Source organism: Chelonia mydas, chromosome 5 (assembly GCF_015237465.2).
Source record: "Chelonia mydas isolate rCheMyd1 chromosome 5, rCheMyd1.pri.v2, whole genome shotgun sequence".
In the NCBI taxonomy this organism is placed as follows: Eukaryota; Metazoa; Chordata; order Testudines; family Cheloniidae; genus Chelonia; species Chelonia mydas.
In genome coordinates, this window is record NC_051245.2 from 122,200,192 (window position 1) to 122,227,598 (window position 27,407).

Below are 27,407 nucleotides of genomic sequence, written 5' to 3' on the forward strand. Positions count from 1 at the left end.
CGCGCGCTGTGATGCGAGCGGCCGGGCGCGGCGCGGGATGAGCTCTGCGCGCGGGGAGGCGGACGGCCCCTCGGGCCCGCCCCGCCGCCCGTCCCCCGCCCCGCCGCCGCCCGGCATGGAGCCGCCCAGCGCCAAGGAGCCGCCGGGGGAGCCGCCGCCCGCCTCCCCCCAGGCCCCGGGGGGGGCGGCCGCGGGCGGCGGCCTGTTCGGGTGGCTGCGGGGCCGCTGCCTGGGCCGGGGGCTCTTCGTGGACCCGGCCCGCGACAATTTCCGGGCCATGACCGGGCTGTACAGCTCCATCCAGCCCGCCGACTCCGTGTACCTCAGCACCCGCACGCACGGCGCCGTCTTCAACCTGGAGTACTCGCCGGACGGGTAAGGCCCGGCCCGGCCCCCCCCCGCGGCCCCGGCCTCCCGGCCCCCTCCCCCCGGCACCACCCTGCGGTCGTGTCCCGTTCCGGCCCCGCGCCTCCCGGCCCACATCCCTTCCCCCCCGCCGCCTCGATCCTCCCGTCCCCAGATACCCCCTCCCCACAGCGATCCTCCTGGTCCCATCCCTACCCCCATCTCCTCCATACACACACGGATTGCAACTCTTGCTCCTCCACACACACACACGCTGCTTTTCCTCCCTCCTGGCCCGGACCCACGTCCAGCCCAATCCTCAAATCCCCTGCCCAGAAACCCCCCCCCCCCCCCTTCCCCACACAAACACACCTGTGCCTGTCCCTGTCCCTCCCCCACCCCTGGTCTGGACCCCCCCACACACCACAATCCTTTCCTGCACCTCCCTCTGCCCTATGCTGAGCCCCCACTCTTTCTAGCCTGGACCTCCACCACGACAGGGACCCTGTCACCTCCCCTCTCTGGGGAGCCCCCACCTCCAGATCAGTAAGAGACTGTGACCCATCTGGATATGTACCCTTGGGCAGAAAGACTCCTTCCCATTCAGGTGGGGGACTGAGGGGAGGCCCTGCTGGGGCATAGTCCAGTATCTTCCCACCCCCGCACCTGGACAGGTAGGAGACTGCTGGGAGCCACCTGAGATACTCCCACCCTGACATTCCCTGGGGGAGGGACCCCCTGAAATCCCTATGGGTACCACAGAGCTTCCTACCCACCATGGGCAACCAGTGGAGATGATCTGCTCCCTGGCGGAGCCCCGAGAGACTCTCTCATTCCTGGTTTCAGAGTAGCAGCCGTGTTAGTCTGTATTCGCAAAAAGAAAAGGAGGACTTGTGGCACCTTAGAGACTAACAAATTTATCTGTGCATAAGCTTTCGTGAACTACAGCTCACTTCATCGGATGCAACTCTCATTCCTGGGACAGAGGGATTTTGGCTCTGATGGGGATGGAGGGTGTCTGCCATGTGTGGAATCGGGTGCAGATGGGCCTGTCTCTGCACCCCCATGTGGGTCTGATGGGGTTTGGGATGATGCTTAGGTCACACTATATGACAGAGGACTGAAGGGTGCGTAACACTGTTGTACTCAGCTGCAACAGTAGGTATCATGATCACAGGATGGACATTAATTGCCTTGAGGGGGGAAATAGAGGGCCAAAATCCACTCATTAAACAGCACTTAGATGACTAGAATGTTTTTCAAAGGTTGAACTGTATCTCTAACCAGTTGGATGCTTAATACAATTACAATTAATAGTCTGTGGATCTCAAGGAAATTGACTGAGGTCAGTAACTATCCCTAGCCCTGCTGGGGAAATTGAAGGAGAGTGAATTGCACAAGATCACACAATAAAGCTGTGAACAGAACTTGAGTTTTCCACCTCCTAATCCTCTGTCCCATCTGCTGGACTTATATGATAATGGAGGATAAAAGTACTGATAGATGCAACTTACGATCCTTGGGGAAAGTCTCTAACAAGAAGCTGCTAAAATTGGCAACTGCAAGATGACAGGAGATATCCTGTGAATGGGTAAACTGGTTAACAGGCTGCAAAAAGTAGGAATAAACAACCAGTTCTCTGTAAACAAAATGTTGAGTAATGGGGTGTGCCTCACCGACGAGCACCAGTGGTCAATACCGGACTTTAAAGAGGAGTAGATGGTGAGGTGGCAAAAGTTGCTGACACATGATTTGTTAGTCAAGATTTAGGAAGGGGTTGTGAAAAATTCCTACCCAACCTAGCAGCACAGAGTAACTGGGCAGCATGATGGCAGATGCAAGTGATAGAAAACAGTTCAGTATTCAGTGGTGGGTAAAAAAGTGGCTTAGATGTTAGGCTGTATTTAGGAGAAAATAAAGAATAATACGGAAAACATTATGTAAACTTGATGGTATGTCCTCACCTTGAATAGTTCATTCAGTCTCTCTGCTAAACCTCTCGAAAGCAATGAATGGGAAAGGCCAATTGCATAATAAGGGAACCAAGAGGGTGCCCATTAAAACTATGAAATCAACTACTGAAACCAATATATTTAAAATATATCTAATTCTGTGGAACTTCCTATGTTAGGTTATTAGACTGAACAGTGATTAGACATGTATATAAACAATAAGCAATAAATGGATATGCTATTTTAAAAGAAAGCACAAAGTATCCTTTCAGGGCCTATATAATCTAATAACGATTTGGGATAGGAAAAAAGTCTTCTTCATAGACCGGGGGGTAGTAAAGTAGATACTGGGACAAGACTGACTCTTGACCTGTCTTGGAATAACAATAGCTGTATTCCTACTCCTAGGCAGGTGTTAAAAGTTAAACCGTGTTTCCTATTTGACAAACCCATTCCAGTTTCATTTGCTGTTCTGAAAGTTTAACCAGTACAAATCCAATGTTGGTGTGTGAGTGCATTATTAAAGTGTGTGCTTTGTTATTTGGCTGAAGAGAGAATGAATCTATAGGTCTCCTGTTCACTGATGTGTGTGTGAGAATAAGGAACTGAGCAGATGCCGTTAGAGACGCTGTCGAGATTTGTAGGCCAAAAAGTTTTGATCACTTCTTGCTTGCAAAGTCTTTGTCGTTCAGTGTGGTAATTTCACCAAATCTTTTAAAAAGATTTTTACACTAATAAAGTGGGGTGTATTCATGTTGCGGGTAGGGAAATTCAGTAAAGAAATAAATCTGTCTAATGTTTCAAGAGTTGATTTTAAAAAAAGCTACGCTGCCAAGGCTTAACTATACAATGACACCGTGTATTGGGACCAAAGATTTTGTGTTAAGGCTGAATCCTGTTTGCCTTACATATGCAAATAGTACCACTGAAGTCAGTGGGACTTGTGAATAAGTAAGATGAGCACAGCTTGGCCCAGGGAGTGGCGTGGTATGTAAATGGTTACAATTCTGTTGTAAAACAGCTGGTCACAAGCTACTGGAGACAACTTTGAACCTCTTTGACTGAACCATCGCTTTAATGACTACCTGTGCCATGTTTGAGCCAATGGGCATCTGGGTTACAAAAACTAGTTCAAGGTCTGGGACTTGCTGTATTCACTTTTGTGCCAAAAAGATAGTGCTAGGCTGGGGGAGACCAATGTCAGTTCTAAGGTCTTACCTTGGGAGACCCACCTGGACTACAAACAAATGACTTGAGCCATTGGAAAGCTGTGGATCTCCACTGTCCAACAATATAAAGTATTTGCTTATAACTGCAGCAGGTCCTATGACGGGATTACGTAGTCGAGATCTGATTACTATCTTGTTGCTTTTTCCACTTCCATTGACTCTAGTAGAAGATATATTACCAACAGTGAGCACTCAGTAACAATAGTAGGAAGCATTTATGGAGGATTAAACAAGTGCTGTTTTGTGTGATGAGATAAGTTTTCTTACACTGGGACTCTTGCACTGGCATAGCTACAATGAAGCATCACTTCATACCCCTAGTGTACATGTGCTGCACAGATATAAAAAGTCACTTGCAATGGTGCCAGCGTAGCTTCCTCACTACAAAAGTACTCATTGTAGACAAGGCCTAAGCTGCCTTTACACATCCGATGATCCTGGGCTGATTTGGGAACCAAATTGACACTTGGCGCAAGTTAGCAGGCACAGGCCTACTGTAACTTATGCTAGCTAGGACATTCCCCATGGGATCATTCTACTGGGTGAGGATTTGGTGGAGCACATTTTTTTCTTGGCTGAAATACCCCATTGCATCACTCTACACCACTCAAGAATCCTCTTATGTTGGGGAAATCCTTAGCTTCCCATTTAAGGCAGCTCTGACATCAGTTTATGTAGCTCTAGGGATGCAAAGTGAGTTTAGTAATGCTCATCATCTGGCTCAGTGATACTCGGCTAATTTTAAAAACATAAATGTTGTTTGGTAGTGAAATGGGATACCCTTGACTCATGCAGAACCAGACTTCCCCAGAAGATTACTGCCATCTTATATCTATGTGCCTCTCTGGGATTTTTGTAAATTGTCTTGCTGCCATTTGCTTTCCTAGTATTATCTGTGAACATGCCCCGAAAAGGATCTTAGATTCTCAGATTCTGCGAACAACTTTTGACAACTGTTAACATCAGTGAACAGGTACACCTAGGCCAGTCTTCACTGCATTTATAGCAGGATAATTAACACCTGCTAGCTATCGGTCTGTAAAACCCTCGTGGAGAACAAGGCTTTGTAGTTTTTATCGCAAAGTGGGGCTCAGTGAGGTGAACGGGATGTTGATCTTGCTTACGTACATTGTGGTAAAAGCTACCTGTGTCTTACCTCCTCTAGGATTGTACAGTGAGATAGCTAACCCACATTTAGTTTTATCCTGCTGTAAATAACTACCTTTTGGTTGTGAAGACACCCTTAGCCACAGCTAGTGACAAATGACACATTTGCAAATCGTTCCTCTGACTTCTGCCTGTGTTTTAAATCTTTAAGATTTAGTAACCCACATCAGCTTTATTTTCTTCCAAAGTTTTAACAATAAATGGTTGAGTCCTAAAATAGCCAAGTATTTTAAAATTCTAAATGATTGCCAAATTCTGCTCCAAAAGCGTGGGTTTTTTTTCACATGCAGAATAATTGAGAAGTTTAACAGAGCTCCTGGAATGGTCAGATTATCCTTAAATGGCACTCTATTTGAATTTTTTTAAAATTAGTCAGTTTAAAGGAATTCTGCTTTCTGACAGAGCACTATTTAAAGAGTGCTCTATCCTGAATGTTTTCTTTCCACTGACTTCAGTAGGCTTTGGATCAGGCCCCAAGTAGCAGCTACCTAACTCAAAATTATTATAGAGAAAGGGATGAGCTATTATGACTGAGTGCAAACTAATTTGACTTTCAGAAACAGCTGCCTGAAATGAAGTAATTATCTGGTTTGGTTAGTATTGGTAAACATCAAATAGTTTAAATTGCAAATTTTTTTGTTTATATTTACTGGTCAGTTGCTGATTACAGAACACCTGCCTGTGTATTAGTTTGAAATGATCCAAACACATACATTACAACTGGCAGGGTGGTGAGACATGACCCAGATTCTAGAGTTCTCACATGTGTTCCAAATGTACTTAAGTACTGCTACTGTCCATTGCGTGTGTATTAGAGGTTTCTATCTGAGGATCTCAACACATGAATTAATATAGCTTCACAGTACCCTTCCGAGAGGCATGTATTCCCATCGTATAGCTAGAGGAAGATTGTTAAATGCCCAAGGTCGCATGGGAAGTCCGTGATAGAGGTGGGGAATAGAACCCACACCTTCACTATTACTCTTCATCCTTCTTTTCCTGTTCTTATTACAGACGATAATCCTTAACCAATCAGTGCATGCTTTCCCACCTAGGAACCCCTAGGTTAGAATATAAAGTACTGCACTGATAGGGCAAAGTGTCCTTAAAGAACACTGTAAAAACTGTACTAAAATATACCTAATTGTGTCAGCAAATGTTATGAAGTAACACATCCGTTCAATAGCTATAAAACAACCATACTACATATAAAACACTCTGAATAAAAAGATCATGTGATCACACCAGCTGTGCATCAATGTATGCCAACAGCCAGGCTGTTGAGGAGATGGAATCTTTCTGAAAAGGTAGTAGAGGAATTGACTTGGTAAGGGAGTAAGCAGTAGACCAGTTTCCACTGTACAATCATGAAGTAGGAAGGGTTTGAGAAAAGGTAACTGTACAAAGCCCATTAGAACCGTATCCATCTGTAAAATGTGCACATTTTAGCAATAAAACAGAGATGAAACAATGACAACAGCTGTAAGGGTTACTCGTCAGTGTTTGCAGCCTTCATTTCTCTTTACTAACTGCAAGATACCTCTCTCCCTTTTCAGGTCAGTGCTGACTGTTGCTTGTGAACAGACTGAGGTCCTGCTTTTTGACCCCATATCTTCAAAGCACATCAAAACTCTCTCTGAAGCTCATGAGGACTGTGTGAATAATATCAGGTTAGTATCATGGGAAACAAAACCAAACTTTCAGTAAATAGAACTCCAACATTTTTCCTAACTGTAGGTGTTAACATGTTCATGATGCTGTAGTGATATACAGATCAGTCCTGTGCTATTCTGTGCTTTTTGTGTTGTCGGCAGACAATGTGGTATAACTATACCAGTTCACAAACTGCAGTATGGGTGTGGGGAGAAAGCTGATGGAAAATCTTACAAATAAGAGAGCGCACAATGCAATATTGAACATATACATATGACGCACCTTTGTCCCTTTAAATCTCAGGAGCAAGTATAGCTAGAAGAAGGAATGTTACTGGAGGCAATGTAGTATAGTGGATAAGGGCCTGCACTGTGCATTAGGAGACGTGGATTCTAGTCCCAGCTCTGCCACTGCTTTACTATGTGATCTTGAGCAAGTCACTTCACCTCTTTGTGGCTTTTTCCCCTTCAACACTTTGTCTGTTTTTACTGTGAGTAAGCACCTTCTTCCATCCTTCCTAGAGGTGGGGATGGGACAACTCCCACCCAGAGGTGGCTGTGAAAGATAGGCCAGCGTGACATATGGTGGGAAGAGTGCAGGGACTGAGTTTCTCAACATGGCATTGACCTTCCTGCTAGAGCCCTTTACTCTTGTCTTTTATTTCCTCTAGTTTATAGATACTTGGTGTATTGTCAACTCCGCTTTTGCTTTTAGAGATCCCACTCGCTGTAAATGCTCATTCTGATACCCTGCCCTCCTTTATATTGTAAATTTCCAAACCTGGGATTCTTAAAATATTCTACTCCTGAAAAGTGAAAGAGTAAAGATGGCTAATGAGGTTCTGGGTTCTGTATCACAATGTTTTTCTTATCAACTGTGCTCAGTTTACAACTAAACCTGTGGTGATTTAACCTGCCAGCCCTACAAATGCAACGTGAGCTCGGAGTCGAGCTGAATTCTTTCCTCTTCACGCAGCATCACCAACAATAAACCAGACCAAGTACGCCCTCAGTGTACAACCCAGATACCTAAGAGATCTATGGATGATAATGTTACAGAAGTAATTTTTTTAATGTGTAAAGATAACTGACTGGAACTGAGTTGATCTGCAAGGAAGGGTAGAATTAAGCTCTCTCAGCCATAGCTATGTTGGCCCGATAGAGCTAACCAGGGTCCTCTCCAGTGTATTTGGTCATGTCCACCTTGAGTGAAAAGGTGCCATTTTTACATAGTTACTGAGCAATGTAGAACTGGTTTCTATTTTGAAAAATACAACATGTCTCTGGTGTGTTATCACCATTCTTTTTCCGTGGTTTGGGGTTCTTGCCTTGCTGCAACCTCTCCCCTTAAAGCCAATCCCTGCTGCACTGTCTTTATTTATTCTGGATCTGTTTAATCATTTCAAGCACCTCCCTTACAACGCTTTCATCTGCACAAACAGTCTTGTCATTTTCCTCTGTGCTGAAGCAAAGCAAGCTCATAGATTTTAATGCCAGAAGGGATCGCTGTGGTCATCTAAGTGGACTTGCATTGTGTAGGTCATAGAACGTCACCCAGTGATTCTCCCATTGAGCCCAACGAACTTGTGGTTGAAGCAGAGTGGATATTTTTAGGAAGAATCTTGATTTAAAGACTTTCAGTGATGGAGAATCTGTTCCTTCCCTTTTTAAGCTGTCCCATTGGCTAATTACTCTTACTGGTTTTTTTTAATCACACCTTATTTCCAGTTTGAATTTTTCTAGCTTCAGCTTCCAACCCCGGGCTCTTGTTCTGCTAGATTAAAGAACCTTCTGGTATTGGCTGTCTCCTCCCTGTGTATACTTGTAGACTGTGATCTAGTCAAGTCATGGGTCTGAACCAGGGTTTTTGTCTGAAGCCCAGAGATTATCAGGATAAAGAATGCTATCAGGTGATACCTAAGTGCTTCATTTGATGACTGTAATAATCTGACTAGACCATCCATAGTCTTGCACCATTCCCGTTTCAAAGTCTTCTTACTTGGCAGAAGGTAAAGTGCCTGACTTCTATTTTTCCCAATGTGTCTCCTCGCTAAATAGTGGAGAGCCACTATGCACATTTGCGGCAGACGTTGGGTGGTGTGTACAGACTGATGCAAGCGTGTAGTACATCTGCCTCGTTTCATGCATAGGTTAGTCAGTGTGGAGTGAATGAAGTCGGGAACAGCACATTGAACGGTCAGAATACTCAGGGTGGATAAAGATCATGGTTTTCTTAAAGATTTTGTTAACCGTTTCTTTTTTAAATATATGTTTACGTTAGTTATTTTTATTTACATGTTAGTTCTTTACTTCCTGTTTTGTAGTCTTAAATTACTGAAGCTGGTATACTCATTTTAGTGAGCATCCTTTCAGACTTTTTTTCTTCTAAGAACTTTTGCACTTAAAATCCATGTCCGTGCTGAAAAAGAAAAATCGGGGGCGTCACTGATATATTTACTGTCAGACATAAAACTGATATGCAAATGGCTGTAAATATAGCACAGGCTAACACCATGTTCCTATAGATTGAAATTCCATAAACCAAGAAAGCTGATATGCTTTGACCAGGTTATGCTCCTTCATCAGGGTTTGCAACCTGAAGTCAATGGGATTTAGGATTTTTGGAAAAATCCCACTTTTGCGTGTCTAAATATAGGTTTAGGAGCCTAGGCCCTGCTTTTGGAAACTTTGGCCCGTGTATTAGTTAATAACTTTTTCACTGTTAACGTGGAGCAATTTTTGTTTTCAAGTGACAGATTTTGACACTAATGCTTTCAGTAATGATATCCCTGATGCTGCGGGCACTTATGGGCATGCTTAACTTTAACTACACTGATAGTCCCACTGAAGCCATTGGGACAAATCATGTGGGTAAAGTTGTTATCTTAAGCATTTGCAGGATCCAGACCTTCACTTCCAATATTCTGTGTTTTTTGCCTCTAGCAGTTTTGCAACATTGCGGTGATACTGTACCAATAGTGGCATTTAGAAAAACAGCACTTATAAATTAGGTTTCGGAGTAGCAGCCGTATTAGTCTGTATGCGCAAAAAGAAAAGGAGGACTTGTGGCACCTTAGAGACTAACCAATTTATTTGAGCATAAGCTTTCGTGAGCTACAGCTCACTTCATCGATGAGGTGAGCTGTAGCTCACAAGCTTATGCTCAAATACATTTGTTAGTCTCTAAGGTGCCACAAGAACTCCTTTACTTATAAATTAGTTCATTTTAAATTCTAATCTAAAGTTGCAGTATCATACATTTTTAAATTAGTTTTACAAAGCCTCAACCTGATCTAAATCAGTGACTTTTTAGAAAAAATCCAGTGGCTTAAGTCACCTTGACTTTATATTATTCCACCCTGAGAATAACTAAATTATTGAATTGCCATGTTCACTGTTCAGTCCAGCGTGTGCACTGAGTGAGGCAGAGGTCCTGTACAGGAAAAGTGTGCGGTTGTCATTAAAAGCTGGATCATAATCCAGATGCACCAAGGGGTGGAGTTCCAGCTGTGCAGGCATTCCCTGGCTCTTGAGTGCGTGACTACACAACTCAGTCTTTTAGTGCAGACTTTTTAGTATGGAATTATTTAAGATTTTAAATTTCTTTTTGTAGAGGGAAGTGATTGGGGTTGGGGGGGAATAAAACTGTAGGACCAAGTAGGGAGAGGTTGGAGGAAGATGGGGAGAAAGGCCAAGAAACTAGAAGAATGAGGTCTGGCAGCAGAAGTTAGTGATTGGAGAAAGGTGGGAGGAAGGTATACCTGACCTCCTATGATGGCAAATCCTAGGAGAAAATTGCACAGGTCTGTCTTACTCCTGTTACCGCTTTTTTAGATATGTGTTCAATCCTGTACAGAGCTCCCTCTGCTGGCTCTTGTCGCCACAGCGAGCAATATTCCCAGAGTTTTACTGTCTTCATGCTGGTGCCTACAATAGGCAGTGAAGGAAACTACAGACGAAACCAGTAGGGACTGAAGTGTTTGCATTTGAGATTCTGGAGATATTACGAACACTCTGGATAAATAAAAAGAAACAACGCCAAAACATCAGTAGTGTCTTTAAACATTTTCATGAGTCGCAGTAAAAAGGCAAATACTAAGCTAGGAGGATAAAAATGCATATTTCACTATGTCCTGGTCAGCTCTTTGTTGGACTAACTCTCCTGTATTGTTGAAGGGCATCTTTATACACTTCTCAGTCAGTTTGGGGCCAGATTTTCAGAAATTCTTGTACTCAGGGTAATAATGCAATTACCCTGGGTGGTGGAGTACAAACATGGCCCTGCCCAGATTTAGTTAGTTGTGTGGCAGCACGTCTGAAAGTTTGACTACCGTTAACTTTCTTCAGGCACCAAAACTTTGAAACAATCTGCTTTGTCAATGCCATTAATAGGTCACAATGAGGTGAGGTCTCCTTGTGCTCGGGTCAAAATCCCATACTAATTTCCTTGGATATTTAAGTGACAGTGGTGTGCTGTATAAAACCCCAAGGAGTTTGTGACTTTGCCAGAAAATATTTCAGGCATAAAATGCACTGGCTAACCCAGCTAGGTGAGTGCTTTTTACAGTGGGACAGAGTTTAATAATGGGCTAATATTGGTAGGCTTCACAGAAAATGTGTTGTTTTTTTTTAAAGGAGGGATTTGAATGGAGAGAAGCTAGTGATTTTGTCCAGCAGGGATGGAAGGGACAGCATGGGAGGAAGAGTCAAAGGATGTGGTAAGGAGGGAGGGGAAAAAAGAGTAAAGAACAATACCATGTCATCTTAATTCAGTGAAACCTACTAGAATCTTGTGCTATCTAAAGTGTGGAGATGAGGATTCCTGTATCTTTCAGCACTCTGCCTGCTGACAAGAGTGGAGCGATTCTGAAACCAAAGTGAAGGCTGCAGGTCTAAATGAAGTCTGACAGCCTTGAGAATATCCCTCTAATAAAGAGGCTCCCCAATGTGAGTCTCATGCTAACGGTGGTCTGAAAGCTGGCTGGTCACGTGATGCTAATTTTTAGCGTCCAGCTGCTAAACTGTACTAAAAGGCAGTTAAAAATACAGTCAATCCTTCCCTAGTATCTTCCGCATGAGCAATTGCTTTAGTTGCCACAGGGATGACAGGCTATATATAGTACAGTGTTGGGTGCCTATATAGATCTGTAGAGAAATAAATGACTAATTTAATAATATTTGCTTGATTCTCCATCAGTTAAGAAATGTATTTTATTCCCCTGCCCAAAAAGTATTTGTGGGGGAGATCAGTGTCACCAGTGCTACCTAAGACTCATTTGGGCGCCTTTTCTATTTTAGTGGCAAGCCTTATAAATCCAATAAACACTTACCGCACATCTTCCATGGCAGTTTGGCTTTCAGTGGCGTCATTCCATACATCTATTAAAAGGCCAGCCATTATTCTACAATCTGCTAAAGATGTGGTAGCAGGTAGTGGGACATGGAGGGACTTGGGGGGGTCATTGCATTCAAAGCACATGTACAGCGCTATGGCCGCAAGTGCTAATGGATGTATAAACAGATCAGTCTCAAATAGGAGCAGGGGGTGGCAATACATCTGCGTTTGGCATTGGCGTGACCATTACTGGAATGCTGTATCCTGGTCTGGTGCCCACAATTCAAGAAGGCTGTTGATAAATTGGAGAGGTTTCAAAGAAGAGCCACAAGAGTGATTAACAGAATGGAAAACATCTTGTAGTGAGAGACTCAAAAAGCTCCATCTATTTTGCTTAATAAAGAGTAGGTTAAGGGGTGACTTGATTAGTCTGTAAGTATCTACATGGGTAACAGAAATTTGATAATGGGCTCTTCAGTTTAGCACACAAAGGTGTTTAACAAGATCCAATGGCTGGAAGTTGAAGCTAAACAACTTCAGACTGGATATAAGGCATACATTTTTAACAATGAGGGCAATTAAAAATTGGAACAACTTATCAAGCGTTGTGGTGTATTCTCCATCACTGGAAATCTCTAAAATCAAGTCTGGATGCTTTTCTAAAATATATGGCAGGTTCAAACAGGAATTAATTCAGGAAAGGCTTGTGTCCTGTACAGGAGGTCAGACTAGGTGATCACAATGGTCCCTTCTGGCCTCATAATCTATGAAAACCACGAATGGGAAGATGTGGTCCATGCTATGAAAAAATATTGCCCTCCCCTGCTCTATTTCCATAGATCTTGTTAGCTGCTCTCTTTAGTTTGTCCCTGGAGATGAAATATGAAACTGATACTTATGTTTTTGCCTCAAGAAGAGTGGTAAGATTCACATCACTAAACTGTCTGCTACTGCAAACTATCCATCCTTTGTGTGTGGCTTTATTTTTATAAATCATGATTCCCAGTTCAGGAGTAACAGTCTGAAACATCTTAGACACACAAGGCAGACAAGACTGTGCTTGCTTTACAATATTTAACTGTCTGTCAACTTCACAGGTTTCTAGATAATCGACTGTTTGCAACTTGCTCTGATGACACTACGATAGCACTTTGGGATCTGAGAAAGCTAAACACAAAAGTGTGCACTTTACATGGTCACACCAGCTGGGTGAAGAACATTGAATATGACACCAATACCAGACTACTAGTAACATCAGGGTTTGATGGTAATGTGATCATTTGGGACACCAACAGGTATGTGAATATGGGTTATGTATGGTCATTAAATATATGAACTGTGATAGGGACAGGGCTCTTTTAAAATAGATACATTCATCTTGGATGAAACTCTATTGCTCTGAATGGAAACTTAATACATTCTTAAATTTTGTCACTGATGGCTCATCAGCCAATGGTGACGATCAAGAATTAGGATTGCCTTATTGCGATGAAGATCTAGCAACTCAAAGGAGGCTACGTAGGTCAGATTGAAACAAAGCTGAAAATGTGCTGTATCAATCTAGAAATACAAGTATGCACATTGAGGATCCCCACCCCCCTATTTAAAGTCCAGTTTAAATGAGATCCATAAGAGTGTACAAATAGTGGATGAGTCAGTGGGGGACACAGAGTGCTCAGCACTTTGAAAATCAGCTCATGTGTTTATGAATTGACCTGTGGATTTCAGAATCTAACTTTAGACTCCTGTTTTTGTCAATCTTGGCCCTAATCATCTCTCTCATTTTGCACTATCCAGGTGCACTGAAGAAGGATGTCCTCACAAGAAGTTTTTTCACACCCGTTTTCTCATGCGGATGAGACTGACACCAGACTGTTCAAAAATGTTGATCTCCACCTCCTCTGGGTATCTTCTGATTTTGCATGACCTTGATTTAACCAAGTCCTTAGAGGTTGGCAGCTATCCAATATTAAGAGCCAGAAGAACTGCATCAAGTTCAGGTGAATTCTTGTTAGTAAAAATCTGTACATTGTGATCCATTTGATAGAGGTATACGTATACTGTTCCCTTAGAGGAGTGGCTAAGAAGATTCTAGCAGGAAAGTGGCACTATGATAGCTATTTTACCTTGTTCAGGAGTGACTCTGGCCTGTAGTTAAGCTGACCTAAGTCCCCATATAGACAGCGCTAGATGAGTCAAACAACAAAATTCTTCCATTGACCTAGCTACTGCCTCTTGCGGAGGTGGCCTACCAGTGCTGACGGGGGAATCCCTCCCGATGGTGTAGGTAATGTCTACTCTGAAGCTTTGCTAGCAGTTTAAGTGTAGATAAGCCTTAATAGGATACCACCAGAGAGTGATCAAATATGAAATAACTAATGTGGGAGACTGACAGACCAACAGGAAACACATGGGTGCTGTGAGATACTTAGTAGCAGGGGGAGGGATAGCTCAGTGGTTTGAGCATTGGCCTGCTAAACCCAGGGTTGTGAGTTCAATCCTTGAGGGGGCCATTTAGGGATCTGGGGCAAAAATTGGGGATTGGTCCCCTTTGAGCAGGGGGTTGGACTAGATGATCTCCTGAGGTCCCTTCCAACCCTGATATTCTATGATCCAGAGAACTCAGCAGTAGGAAATTCTGTGGTTCGTGGTTCATTTTGCCACATTGCAAGAACTTAACAAAATAGTCCCCCAAATTAACAATGTACTCTGCGCCTCCCTTACTGTTTGGTGTCAGTCACTTTTGTCTTAGCAGAGCTACTATAGGCTGCCCAGTGGTCAATACAAGGTAACCTACTAAACATGCAGTGCTGCTTTGAAAAGGGACTTTACAAATGGCATAATGGGGCTTCATGTTATTTCCTAGCAACTTTTCTGTAGTTACTAGTGAATGGAGCAGATTTTTTCTAATTGCTGTCTGCCATTCATACAGACCCTGAATCCAAGTTGAATTTTGTTGTTTGACTCATCAGCACTGGTGGCAAAGATGCTGCGGGTCAGACCCTGACCCAAGTTACCCCTGTGCAGCCTCGGTCTAAATGGAGTTGCACAGGTGTGAATGAGAGACTGTTTTACCTTTCGGCATCCATTACTGCAGAAGCATGAGCAGGAGAGAACCCAACTCCTGACTCTTAGACCCTAGGTTGAGTTTGTAGTGCTGGCAGTTAGTTTACTTGTAACAGATGCAAACATGGATCCATAATGGTACTTCTAGGGTTGTTTTTCAGAGCAGAGCCACACTTTAAATTGAAAAGAGTGCACTGAACACTAGCTTATTTGGGGTTAGAAGGAGTGGTTTGGTGCTCAGTTGTTTGTGGTTTAAGGCACTTCTTGGGAAAGCACTGTCTTCATTAGTGAGCCATATTTGATTAGGGCTGTGCTGGTTTACGTTCACAGGAGGTTAAAATGAGATACATACAAAGCAAAAGAGCTTATCCCATCTGTCAGATTTACATGGCTGCTACTCTGGTTTCAGACACGACAGCTACCAGTTCATCTGGTCCTAGAGCTGTGGGTTCACCATGTCACCAGAATGATTCCGGTCCGTTGTCTGAGAAACATATGTCGCGACCCTCCCAACGAGAAGGTATGTTAAGACTAGAATAAAATGCATAGGTTCTTATGTGTAAGTGGGTCCAGTGAGTAGCCAAAATGTAAACGTGAATAAATAGTGTGTACTTTACTTTCCTACCTCTTATTGCTTAGGCTATTTTAAAAATCTCACTAGGCTTTACACAAATTCCGTACTATATATCATCACAGAATATAGAATGGTGATGTCCGGAGTTCTAATGTTGTTGCTTTCAGATTTCAAAAGAGAAACAAGACACTTGTTTTACATTTTACATTAATGTATAATATGTGGACAAATGGATGAGTCCAGAGGGGAGAGACGGGGAAAAAAAAACGGGGTTTAGAAAACATGACATATGAGGAAAGGTTGAAAGAATTGGTATGTTTAGCCTAGAGAAGAAAGGGCTGAGGGAGAACATAAGTCTTCAAGTATGTAAAAGGTTGTTATAAAGATCAGTTGTTCTCCACTGAAGGAAACACAAGAAGTAATCGACTTAATCTGCAGCAAGGAAGATTTAGGTTAGACATTAGGAAAAACTTCCTAACTCTAAGGATATGTAAACACTGGAACCAAGGGAGGTTGTCGAATTCAGGTCCTTGGGGATTTTTAAGAACAGGTTAGCAAAAACCTGTCAGGGATGATCTGCCTCCGTGCAGGGGACTGGACTGGACTAGATCGAGGTCCCTTCCAGCTCTACAGTTCTATGATTCTATGACATAAGCACCTTTATGTACATGATGAAATCACAGTTATTTTTTTGTGTAGTATTTCTCAGTGCAGCTTATTCATTTGAGTACACCTCTACCCCGATATAATGCAGTCTGATATAACACGCATTCGGATATAACACAATAAAGCAGTGCTCTGGGGAGCAGGGCTGCTTTATCTTGTTATATCCAAATTCGTGTTACCGCAAGTGGTTCCTCTGCACCCTCCCCCTTACTTGCTGCCCCCCCGCCACAGCTCATCTCCGCTCTGCCTCCTCCCATGAGCGTGCTGCAGCTCCGCTTCTCTCCCTCCCAGGCTTGTCAGGCCAATCAGCTGATTGGTGTGGCAAGCCTGGGAGGGGAGAGAAGCGGTGCTGCGGTGCGCTCGTGGCGGAGCGGAGGTGAGCTGGGGCGGGGGGGGCTGCAGCAAGTATGGGGGGGTGCAGAGGAAACGCTCCCTGCCCCAGCTCACCTGGTGTGGGAAGCCTGGAAGGGAGGGGGAGAAGTGGAGCGGCGGCAGCGTGCTCAGGGGAGGAAGCGGAGGTGAGCTGGGGCCGGGAGTGGTTCCTCTCCCTACCCCGATATAACGCATTCTCACTTACAAGATAGTAAGATTTTTTGGTTCCCGAGGACCGCATTATATCAGGGTAGAGGTGTAGTTGGGGCATTTATGCCACCATTGCTAGAGGAAGACATACAGCTTCTTTTAGTAAATGGAAGCAGTTTTGAAAGAGTTTACACTTGGAAAAGTGATTGTGTAAAAATAACACCTTCTTACTCAGTACAACTACTCCCCGCTGCTTGTATGTTCAGTTTCTTCTGTTTGCTAGAGACAGGAAAAAAACATTTACTGCTTCTCTGAGCCAACCCAGTGGAGAGTGAGACAGATTTTATTCGTCCTTGGGCATCAACAGAATTGACCATGAAATTCCAGTTACAGGGCAAGTTGTAGACCTCTAAAAACCTATTAAAGTGAGAGAGACGGAGGGTGGCTTCATGCTTCATACGCTGGACTGGGACTCAGGAGAGTCACTGCTCTGCCAGAGACATTGTGTGACCTTGGGCAAGTCACTAAATCTTTGTGTGTAGGGCTGGAGGGGCTTTGAGTGGACATCTAGTCCAACCTCCTTTCCCAACTCCATCCCACACTGAGGCAGAACCAAGTATATCTAGACCATCCCTGACAGGTGTTTGTCCAACCTGCTCTTAACCTCCCATGATGGGGATTCCACAGCTTCCCTTGGTAACCTATGCCAGTGCTTAACTATCCTTAGTATTAGGAGAAATTTTCTAACTGTATCTAACCTAAATCATCTTTGCTGTGGGTTAAGCCCATTACTTCTTGTCCGACCTTCAGTGGACATGGAGAACAATTGACACAGCTCTCTCTATAATAGCCCTTAATGTGTTTGAAGAGTGTTATCAGGTCACCCTTCAGTCTTCTTGACTCAAGACTAAACATGCCCTGTTTTTTACTCTTTCCTCATAGGTCAGGTTTTCTAAAGCTTTGATCATTTTTGTTGCTCTCTTCTAAACTATCTGCACTTTGCCTATATCTTTCCTAACGGGTGGTGCCCAGAATTGGACGCAGTACTCTGAGGCCTCCCCAGTGCCAAGGAGAGTGGGACATCTCCTGTGTCTTACAAAACTCCTGTTTTTGCACCCCAGAATGATAGTAGCCTTTTTCACAACTGTATCAATTGTTTACTGATGTTCACTTTGTGATCCACTGTAACCCCCGATCCCTTTCAGTGATACTGCCATCTAGCCAGTTATTCTCCATTTTATATTCTTGCATTTGATTTTTTTTCTTCATTGAATTTCATCTTGTTGATTTCAGACCAATTCTCGAATTTGTCAAGATCGTTTTGGATTCTAATCCTGTCCTCCAAAGTGCTTACAACCCCTTCCAGCTCGGTGTTATCTGCAAATTTTATAGGCATACTCTCCACTCCGTTATCCAAGTCATTAATGAAAATGTTGAATAGTACCAGGCCTAGGACTGACCTCTCTGGAACCCCATTAGAGTTACACGTACCCCCCAACTTGACAGAGCAGTTATCAGTGGCTCACGTCAAGTATGGTCTTTCAAGCAGTTATGCATGCACCTTATAATAAAGTCATCTAGACCACATTTCCCTGTTTTGCTTATGAAAATGTCATGTGGGATGGTATCAAAAGTCTTGCTGAAATCAAGATATACCATGTCTACTGCTTATCCCTATCTACTATGCCAGTTACCCTATCGTAAAAGGAAATTAGGTTGGTTTAGCATGATTTGTTTTTGATAAATTCATATTGGCTATTACTTATTACCCTGTTATCCTCTAGGTGTTTACGAATGGATTGTTTTAATAATTTGTTCCATTATCTTTCCATATATCAGTTCACCTGTAAAATAGGGATAGCGTTGAGCATAGTCACTAATGACTGTGCAGTGCTTGGATGTTATGGTGATGTGAGGGTTGGTTATAGGAGTACCTAAATGTGAGGGCAGAATCTGCCTGCGGAACCTTTTAGTGGTGATCAACAAAAAGGAAAGAACCCAGCTTGAGATTCAGATCCCAGGGTGAGTTTGCACAGCTCGCAATAATATAAACATTGTTTACTTGTGAACTGAGCAAGGCTGATACAGGAAGGCACTCCTTCCAATGCCTATTTTAGCGTTACTGTGGAACTGTGCTCTTTAAAAATATCTTGCAATGATGTTGAAAAGCTGAACGTTTGTGTGATATCCTCTATCTTTGCACATGCGTATTAATGTCATCTGAGATGGGTTCACACAGACTTCTTAAAAGATAAGTTGTCAGAGCAGAATCAGGACTCTGGTGGTCTCTTGCTGCTCTGCTACTGACTAATTGTACCCTTCAGCAAGTTACATAATCTCTGCCTCAGTTTACTTATCTGTGGAACTGGTATAAATACTTTTTAGGGTGGTTAAGTTTTGTGTTAAACCACTTAGTCTCTCTTACAATGTGATGTAAGTTTCAAAAATTTATTTTTCATTTGATTGCGTTTTGCTATGTAGAGTTGGTCAATAGTGAAAAGAGATGAACTGTTGTGTAGTGATACTGTGTGACTTGTGGGTTGGTATCTCCCTCCTAGGTGGATCTCCACGAAATAGCCTTGAGGTTTTAACACCAGAAGTTCCTGGAGAAAGGGACCGTGGTAATTGCATTACATCGCTGCAGCTCCATCCCAAAGGATGGGCTACTCTTCTTCGGTGCTCAAGTAATACAGATGACCAGGAGGTAAAACAAACAAACAAAAAAACCATGGCACATACTTAAAAACTTAGCACTTAGAATAAGAAGTGTCAAATCCTAGAACTGCATATCAAATTCCTTAATTGTAGGTGAACGTGGATTTTGCATCTCCATGATTGAGTGCGGATTAACTTTTTCTGGTTACAGTACACTGTTTTGGATTGAATTAGGAACAGGGTGACTAGTTGGTATTCAATTTATGCCATTTTCCTAATCTTTGCATTCCTATCTTTAGGAATGATAGGAAGCGAATAGTAATGTGGGGAATCACCTGCTTTTCCTGACCACCATAGCATGCCTCTCTCTGGGAGATTTGCAGTGTGAATGTTTGTCCCATTCCATTTGTCGCATGGCATGCAGGTGAGAGCAGGGATTGGGTAGGCAGCCTGCATTTCAGTCTGAGTGTGACCAGTAAGGACACAATCAAGGAAGAGGCGTTTGAGCTGAGATTTTGTCACTCTGACAATCTGGCAGAAGGAGCGTACAGTCTCACGGTAACAAGGACTTCAGGCTGCGCTGTCATCTGTCTGACTCGCCTGCCATGGTGCGCAGTAGGTAAACAGAAGCTGCACCTGAGCGCTCCAGAGGGCTTCAGCGGAGCTCCTTAAAGACGGGCAAACGTGAACTGTGGAAACACTTGGAGCCAGGGGAAAATGTGTGGCCCTTGGCAAGAGAGCAAGGGTGCAGATCCAGAATTATCGAGTGTTCTTAGTCAGAGAATAGCATACCACCTCTTTTGCCATTCCTGGTGTTTTGCATGTGCTAGCAAGTTGAATCACTGACCCTACATTACCTGTGTGCTTCACGCAGGACCCCAGGAACTCAACACCAAAGACCAGGAGGACCAAGTTGTTGTTTTTGTTTTTTTTTAAAATGCAAGTTTTGCCTTCAGGTTTTTGGTGGAGAAAACCACTCCTGCAAATCCAGAAGCTTGTCTACAGATGCTGAGAGGCATCAGATTGCACCATTGTTCTGAATAATTGTGCAGACATTAAAGCCTCAAGGAGTGTTCATAATAGCGTGTGGCGTTTATGTACGTAATACAGCTTTGTATTCACAATACTTGGCTAAGCCAACAGTCTGCAGCAAATGTGATTCTTTACCAGTAGAGAATTTGTTGGATGTCCTAAGCGTTTGACAACAGCAGTTCCTAAATGTCATAGTATATGCCTGTTGGAGGTTATCGAGATCTCTTGTTTAATTATCTGCTTATAAAAGAGAGGCTTGTGTGCGCTGCTCTAAGAAATCTGATGTTACACTGCTGGCTCCTTAGCAGAATATCTGTGGATCAATGAATACCCTTCTGGAGAGACTTTGGTGGTAGAAGTTAGCATCTTGGTGTAAAAAGACTGTCATAGAGTTTAGGGCCAGAAAGGCAGCATTAGATAATCTTGTCTGATCTTCCTTATATCACAGGCCATTAAACTTTTATCCAGTTACCCCTGTGTTGAGCCTGATCACTTGTCTTTAGCTAAAGCAGCTCTTCCAGAAATGCATCCAGTGTTTATAATCAGCTGCAGAACATGCAGAGCTATCATTTGTGAGCCACCGATTCTATCCTCTAGCAACCTTCTCCATCTTTGAAATGGTGAAAATAAAATTGTCCCTGAAATCTCATTGCCATTGCTGTGTTGTGCTGGAGCTCGCCTGAGTAGTGCGCTAGGACACCGAGGGCATATATTCAGGTCACTTTCTAAGAGCAAAAAGGCTTATTTTTAATAACACGTGCCAGTGATAAACCACATTGTTTAGCTCCATCTGACACGTTTTGCATTGGAATGGCTTTGTTCCATACCAAAGCAACTTCCACGTTCTGCAAGTGTCTTGAAAAGTAATTACTGGAAGCTTGGCAGACTTGCACTGAGATGGATAATGACTAGTCTATGAATTGACAATCAAACCATTGTAAGATGCATTGTGTTACTTCGCACTAAAAAGTACTTTCCGAATATGCAGATAACTGAGTTTCCTTGGCTAATTCAATGTGAGTGGCCTAAATGTTTCTCTTCTAAGAAACCAGTTTCTAACTAGGACACGTGGCTGCCTCATTCTTTCCTGTGCACATTTACATAAAGAATTAGACTCCAGTCCATACATTATGACTTAAATCGAAAAATTGTTACAGGTTGCTTTCCCAGCTTTGCTCCACACATCTCATTACGGTTGGAAATCATGAAAATTCGTCCAAGCTCAAGTCACAGTGGTGTAAACTCCAACTTGCCATAAGCTTAAAACAAAAAACCTCACCACCCTTAGGTGCTTATGCTGCAAATTAAAATTCTCTACTGGTGGCTAGTCAGGACAAGCAGAACACAGAGCTGCCCATAATGGACAAGCATTAGTAACTTCAAGAGTGAGCTCCGTTACAATGCAGTCAGAGGTGCCTAGATACAGGATTGCCTTTCCCTATCTATATAGGGGCAAAGAAACATCCAAAATAAATGGATGATTATTGGATAAGCATAAAGGATGGAAAGGCTTTTCTAAAAGGTTTTGATGATGCAGCAGGTAGCTTAGTTACAAAAGAAGCTGGTAATGATACAACTCAAATGAGACTGCATGGACAGATTCATGACTCGGGTCAGTTCAGTATAGTGAATTGTTCCTCTTATCTGTTGGCTACATAACTAAAGGCAGCTTCTACACTCTCTGCAAGGGTACAACCAGCTTCCTTTGTGAATGGTCTTGTGAGTGCTTCAGTAGATTAGTCTTGAGGATAATGAATGGAGTACCCTTCTTGTTGTTTTCAGAGGGATACTGAGTTCTGACCTTCTGTTAAAGCCAAACCTTTTCCTCACAGTTTCATGAGTAGGATACAAAACTTTGCCAGATTAAGATATAATAATGTTGCTATATAGTTGGTTTTTTACAAATATTAGCGTCTCTAAAGCTAGCGTCTTGAATTGTGTTTTCCAGTCGTACAGCACTTCAATGAATTGTTGCAAAAAGTGAAATTCACATTTTAAATGTAAAGACTTCTATGTTGTGTGCTACAAATTTGCATTTGAATAGTGATTTCAGAGCACTGGTAAAATTTTCAGTGTTTTGCATTAACATCTGATTTACATTCACAATTTAAACCCCAATCCTGCAAAAATGTAAGTACATGCTTCACTTTAACCACAAGTAGTGCCATTTGAGTTCAGTGAGATTGCTCATGTGAGTAAAGTCACGTGTGCACGTCTTTTCAGAATCAGTGCCTTAAATGTGAATTGCAGTGACCTGTTTAGTAGGCCAACAAATACAAAAGGTACGACCTTGTCCTCTCCCTAACTTTAACCCCAAAGTGCCAGAGTGGCTTTCTCTCTAGTTATTTGTTCAGCAGTAGTTTGAGAAGCATTCAGTATGAATGAATGCCTTTTCCTAGGATACAGTTTCTAGATTGCCAGCATTTGGATTAATGTTGGCTGGGACTAATGTACATATTGACATACTGCCAGTGATCTTCCTACAAAAGTTTTCTCTATTTTCTTCTAAATGTTTTTTCCAATTTGTGCTGAGATTCAAACGGTGCAGAAATTGCAGTGTCTAATCATGAGTCACTGTATCACAGTTCCAGCTGAGCCTCTTATTTCCTTGAGTGTTTCCTATGCTGCAGTAGGTGCATCTTCTCTTCTATTGAGCAGCCCTGCATTTTACTTCCTCCAGTTAAATCAGATGTTGTATTTTGAATGATTTATTTTAGCAACAACATACCTGCTTCTGCACTGAGAGAAATCCTGTGTCAGTTTTACCTATTCGGTTTAAAGGGGGGAAATGGCCTAAGGGCTGTTCTGTTTTAAATAGCTCACAGCCATCAGTGGTATCAAAGGGGAGAGAGAAGTAAAGTGTTGGCTTTAGTTCCTGTGTCTCACTCCCTTCACCTACAAGGTGGGGTGAATGAATAACTGGGTTGCTCCTCGTGTATGTGGACAAATATAACTTTCCTCTCTCTCCCTTGTCTAGTGGACCTGTGTGTACGAATTCCAAGAAGGAGCCCCAGTGCGCCCCGTCTCACCTCGTTGTTCTCTCCGATTGACTCACTGCATCGAAGAAGCCAATGTAGGCCGGGGTTACATCAAAGAACTTTGTTTCAGCCCTGATGGTCGAATGATTTCCTCCCCACATGGCTACGGGATCCGCTTGTTGGGATTTGACACGCAGTGCAGTGAACTTGTCGACTGTTTGCCCAAAGAAGCCGGTCCCTTGCAGGAAATTCGCTCTCTGTATTCACACAACGATGTGGTACTGACGACCAAGTTTTCTCCAACACATTGTCAGATTGCCTCAGGGTGCCTTAGTGGACGTGTTTCTTTGTATCAGCCAAAGTTCTAGGCACATCTTGCATCAACAGGAACTTCACGGATGTTTGTTTTTATAATTACTTCAGTTTGGTTGAAGTGTGTTCTTTTAACAAAAATCTTGTAAATGTGGACAAGATCATAATTACTATGGTCTGTGAACATAGCGATGAAATGAGTACTCAGTCCAGCACTGTGTGTGTTCTGACACTACAAGTCAGGCTCTGTGCATTCTGTTTTCAGCCTTCCATGCAAACCTTTGCTTCTGATGATCCAGTGCCACTGATTTCCAGGCTTTCTGGTTTCACAGTAGCACTTGTTGGTCTTTCAGCATGACTTAGGGTGGACTATCCGCAAGATGTCTGGCTAGGGCTGAGGGAATTGTTACACCAAACAATGCCCACACATTTCCTGCTGGTACGATCTTTCCTTGCCACAAAGGAGCTGGACTTCCTGACATCCTCTCACTTGGCCTCCTATTGCTGTAACTTTTCTCTACAACAGTTAGGTAATGGAGCTGTTCTCCTGCACACTAGATTAGTTTAGCCACAAAGAAGAGAAACACTTTCCTTTCACAATATAATGATTGACTAGAAAAATGTTTTCACCTTTCTGTAATGTTTTGCTATAGTTAAATCTCTTAGCTTGTTTTCCTTAATGTGCATATATTGTGTTTTATTATAAGATGGTAGAAGGTCAGGGTGGAGATGCATTTCCTCCGTGAATTCAGTAGGAAGACATTGCCATATTGAGCAGGGAAGCCAGAGTTGATCATGGCAAAGTTGTTGTTTGGAATGTTTTGACATAAAATGACAAGTTAAAAATGCCCCCGGCGGAGTAAGTTGTGCCCCAGACACTAAGGTTTCTAATTGCTGCCCTTGTTGTAGGAAGCTTTCCACATTAATAAAAAATCGTAATCACATTTTGTTTTGAAACGTAAGAAATGCTGCACTCTAAGTTTCCCTTTGTGTTACCAAGGCTGAGCTGCATAATAAAATACCCTTTTGTAACATGCCCAGATCTTAGCCACCACCTTTGCAAAAGAATTAGCCTGCAGAGAGTCTGTTGTCATTCTGCCAAACGAAGCAGCCCTTCAGATTCCACAGTCAGTCTGGAACAGAGCACAGTATATACAGGCTAAATATATAATTATCTGGATTCAACTGGATTTTTCAGCAGCAAGAATACAGGGATATAATTACTCAGTTTCACTTATCCTCAGTGCTGTTTACCCTTCTGAACATACAGTTGCTTCACTAGTAATCACAAGAACATAATGTTCTGGATATCATTTTTATCTGCAGAAAAAAAGATTGTCCTCTAGTGGCTCAAAACCCAACAGTGTGCAAGTGGATGTAGGTATAATTTCATAGTATGGGTAGAAAGCAAATGAATTTAATCATATTTAAAATTTGGAATTCCTATTGCATGAAACTAGGAACTAAACTTCTCAAGACTTGACAAGTGCACAGACTATCCTTAAGGAGGAGATGAACGTGGCTTCCTCCTAGTCCCCTTCTGGAGGCAGCAAACCTTTCTACATGCTCTTAGTAGGGACACTTGCTCAGCTACATTACTAACTAGGTTAAAAAGCTTTTTTAAAACCCACAGTCAGTTTAAATATACAGGAATGAGACTTTACACTAGAAATTGCCAGTAAAAGACTTCCTAACCTAAATTGTACTTAGCTTATCCGTGAGGCTTTAGTAAATGAAACGCTCCTGGGGACTTGTCCTGATTTGGACCCAGTGAAATGGGAGAATTTTGCCTGAAAGAATTTAGATTTTAGTCCGCAGTGGTATCTGAAGGGATTTTAAACAAAATATACTTTAATGTAGATTGACTCTTGAACAAAAAACAGTCTGCAGAAGGCACTACAGGTCCAGGGTGGAAAATTAAATGCTGATTAGGTCCAGTAGATGAAGATCTGGAATCCTGCCAATGGACTGGATCACTCCATGAGTCATGCCCTGTGTGTGTGTGTACCAGAATGGATCAGTGGAACTCGCTTTGAGTGGCTGGTGCCTCATGGGAAAGCTTTGGAGAAATTGATTTAGGAACCCGGCTGCTTTTTGCTACTGAGGGTATTTGCATGAAGATTGGATTGTTGTTGCTTCTGGAGGAAGGTTAATCTACTCCTGTGTCATCTCCTGTTTTGAAATTATATTTAACTCCATAGCAACTAATTGTTTGAGGATTGAGTTCAAGTGACGGAACGTGCAGCAATTGAGAAACGAAATTCCCTATTTCCACACACAATAAGCCGGAGTTGTTGAATCCTTCCCTACCCACCCCCATTTCTCCTGTATTAAATGAACTCTCTGTATAACAGCCTTGCGTTTTGAGGAGGCAGTGGCTCTTAACCTAGTCATACTTTTATGTTTAATGGAGCAAAGTATAGGGCTATCCCTTCGTCGTCTTACAGCAACTGATGTACACAGGTACTTATGCCCAAAATGAAAGGACATGCCTTAGATTCAGTATGTTGAAGTGAAAACTGGGTACTACATGAGCTCTTTTTTTTATCATTGGCGCTACCACCAGGAGCTCAGAATAGCAGTGATGGGAGATGTACAAGTAAGTGATCAAATTATGTATTCTCTTGGCATTAAAAGCTTGTTTTAAAACAAATATACTAGACTGTGGGAGCAAAATCATTCACTTTGACACCACTCAGAAGAATATGCATTAGAAATAAACCATTTTCAGCATAAAGCAGAATGATCAAGTCAAATAAGTTTACTTGTTTTTTCTCAAAGAAAAATAAAGGGGATTGAGTGGCTGTAGTGGGACGCATGCTCCTACATGCCAGTTTTACTCATCCTATAAAATGACTTGTCCAAAATACAAATTATTGAAATGAAAAATCCCTTCAGTCTTCACCTGCCTTTGTTATGTATCTATTTTGTACTGTTCAATAGTCTGAAAATTTAATTCTCAGTCAATCTGGATTTGTTGAATGAGGGTAGGTCTGCTTTCAAGGTATTTTCCTTCTTTATGATGTAAGGGACTACAAATTACATTAAATACCCAATGTACTACTCTGCATGACCAGGATGCAAGCTTCTGATCCGCAAAGTAGTTAAGCTCCTGTGGAGAATGTCTCTCTAATTTGGAAACAGTTTTTAGATTAGGCTTTATATTTAAAAAAACAGTTTACAGAGGAACAGGAATCTGCTGTTATCTGTGTTTGGGTGGCAGAACTCCTAGATATAAATTGTGCTCTTGAAATGAACTGTAGTGGAAGATTTACAGCTCACAGACCAAAGGATGGCAAATCGGGTTAAGTTTGTGTAGCCTTTTAGTACTAAGTTAATTTTAAAAACCAGAATGAAGAGTATTTTCTCAGCCAGCATGCACATATGCAACTATCATACCCATTAAGAATAATATATCCCTACAGAATTATGTAGGACCCTAATTCTCCAGCTTTTCTTTCTGTGGACCACATGATAAGGAAAAGTTCTTCCCAGGGACCATCTCGTCTCAGAATACCCCAGTCTGCTACTCCTTGGCTTGCTAAATGATTTGCTGAAAAGATCAACGGTCAATCCTTTCGAATTGCTCTAAAGTACTGTCTGCCCAGGTGTATTGATTCGAAATGCAGAAAAGCACCCTGACGTAATTGCAGCTTTTTGTAATTTCTATTAAGACTATCGGAATTCCTTGAAATGAAATGCTCATTTTGCATTTTTTTTTTTAAAAAAAAATCTATGCCTGTTGACATGCACTGAGTATTATTTTTAATTCTACCTCATGACATGCTTTTTTTAAAAAAGGTTATTGCTCTGAAACATTTGACACGAATTTTTCTGTATAAATAGAGAATGGTTACTGTGTTAAATAGATGACATATAGCGACTATTGAAAATGCACAGCACCAGGAGTCACCATCTAAAA

The 27,407-nt window shown here is 42.4% G+C and overlaps 1 protein-coding gene across 1 annotated transcript; it reads left to right on the forward strand.

The window, feature by feature from the left end:
* Window positions 1–27,205, forward strand: DCAF10 (DDB1 and CUL4 associated factor 10). The gene is made up of 7 exons (XM_037902184.2): window positions 1–375; window positions 6,250–6,363; window positions 12,778–12,975; window positions 13,478–13,680; window positions 15,156–15,266; window positions 19,067–19,212; window positions 23,173–27,205. The coding sequence occupies exons 1-7, from the start codon at window positions 38–40 to the stop codon at window positions 23,539–23,541; spliced, it is 1,479 nt and encodes a 492-aa protein (XP_037758112.2). The 5' UTR covers window positions 1–37; the 3' UTR covers window positions 23,542–27,205.
* The last annotated feature ends 202 nt before the right edge of the window (window positions 27,206–27,407 follow it).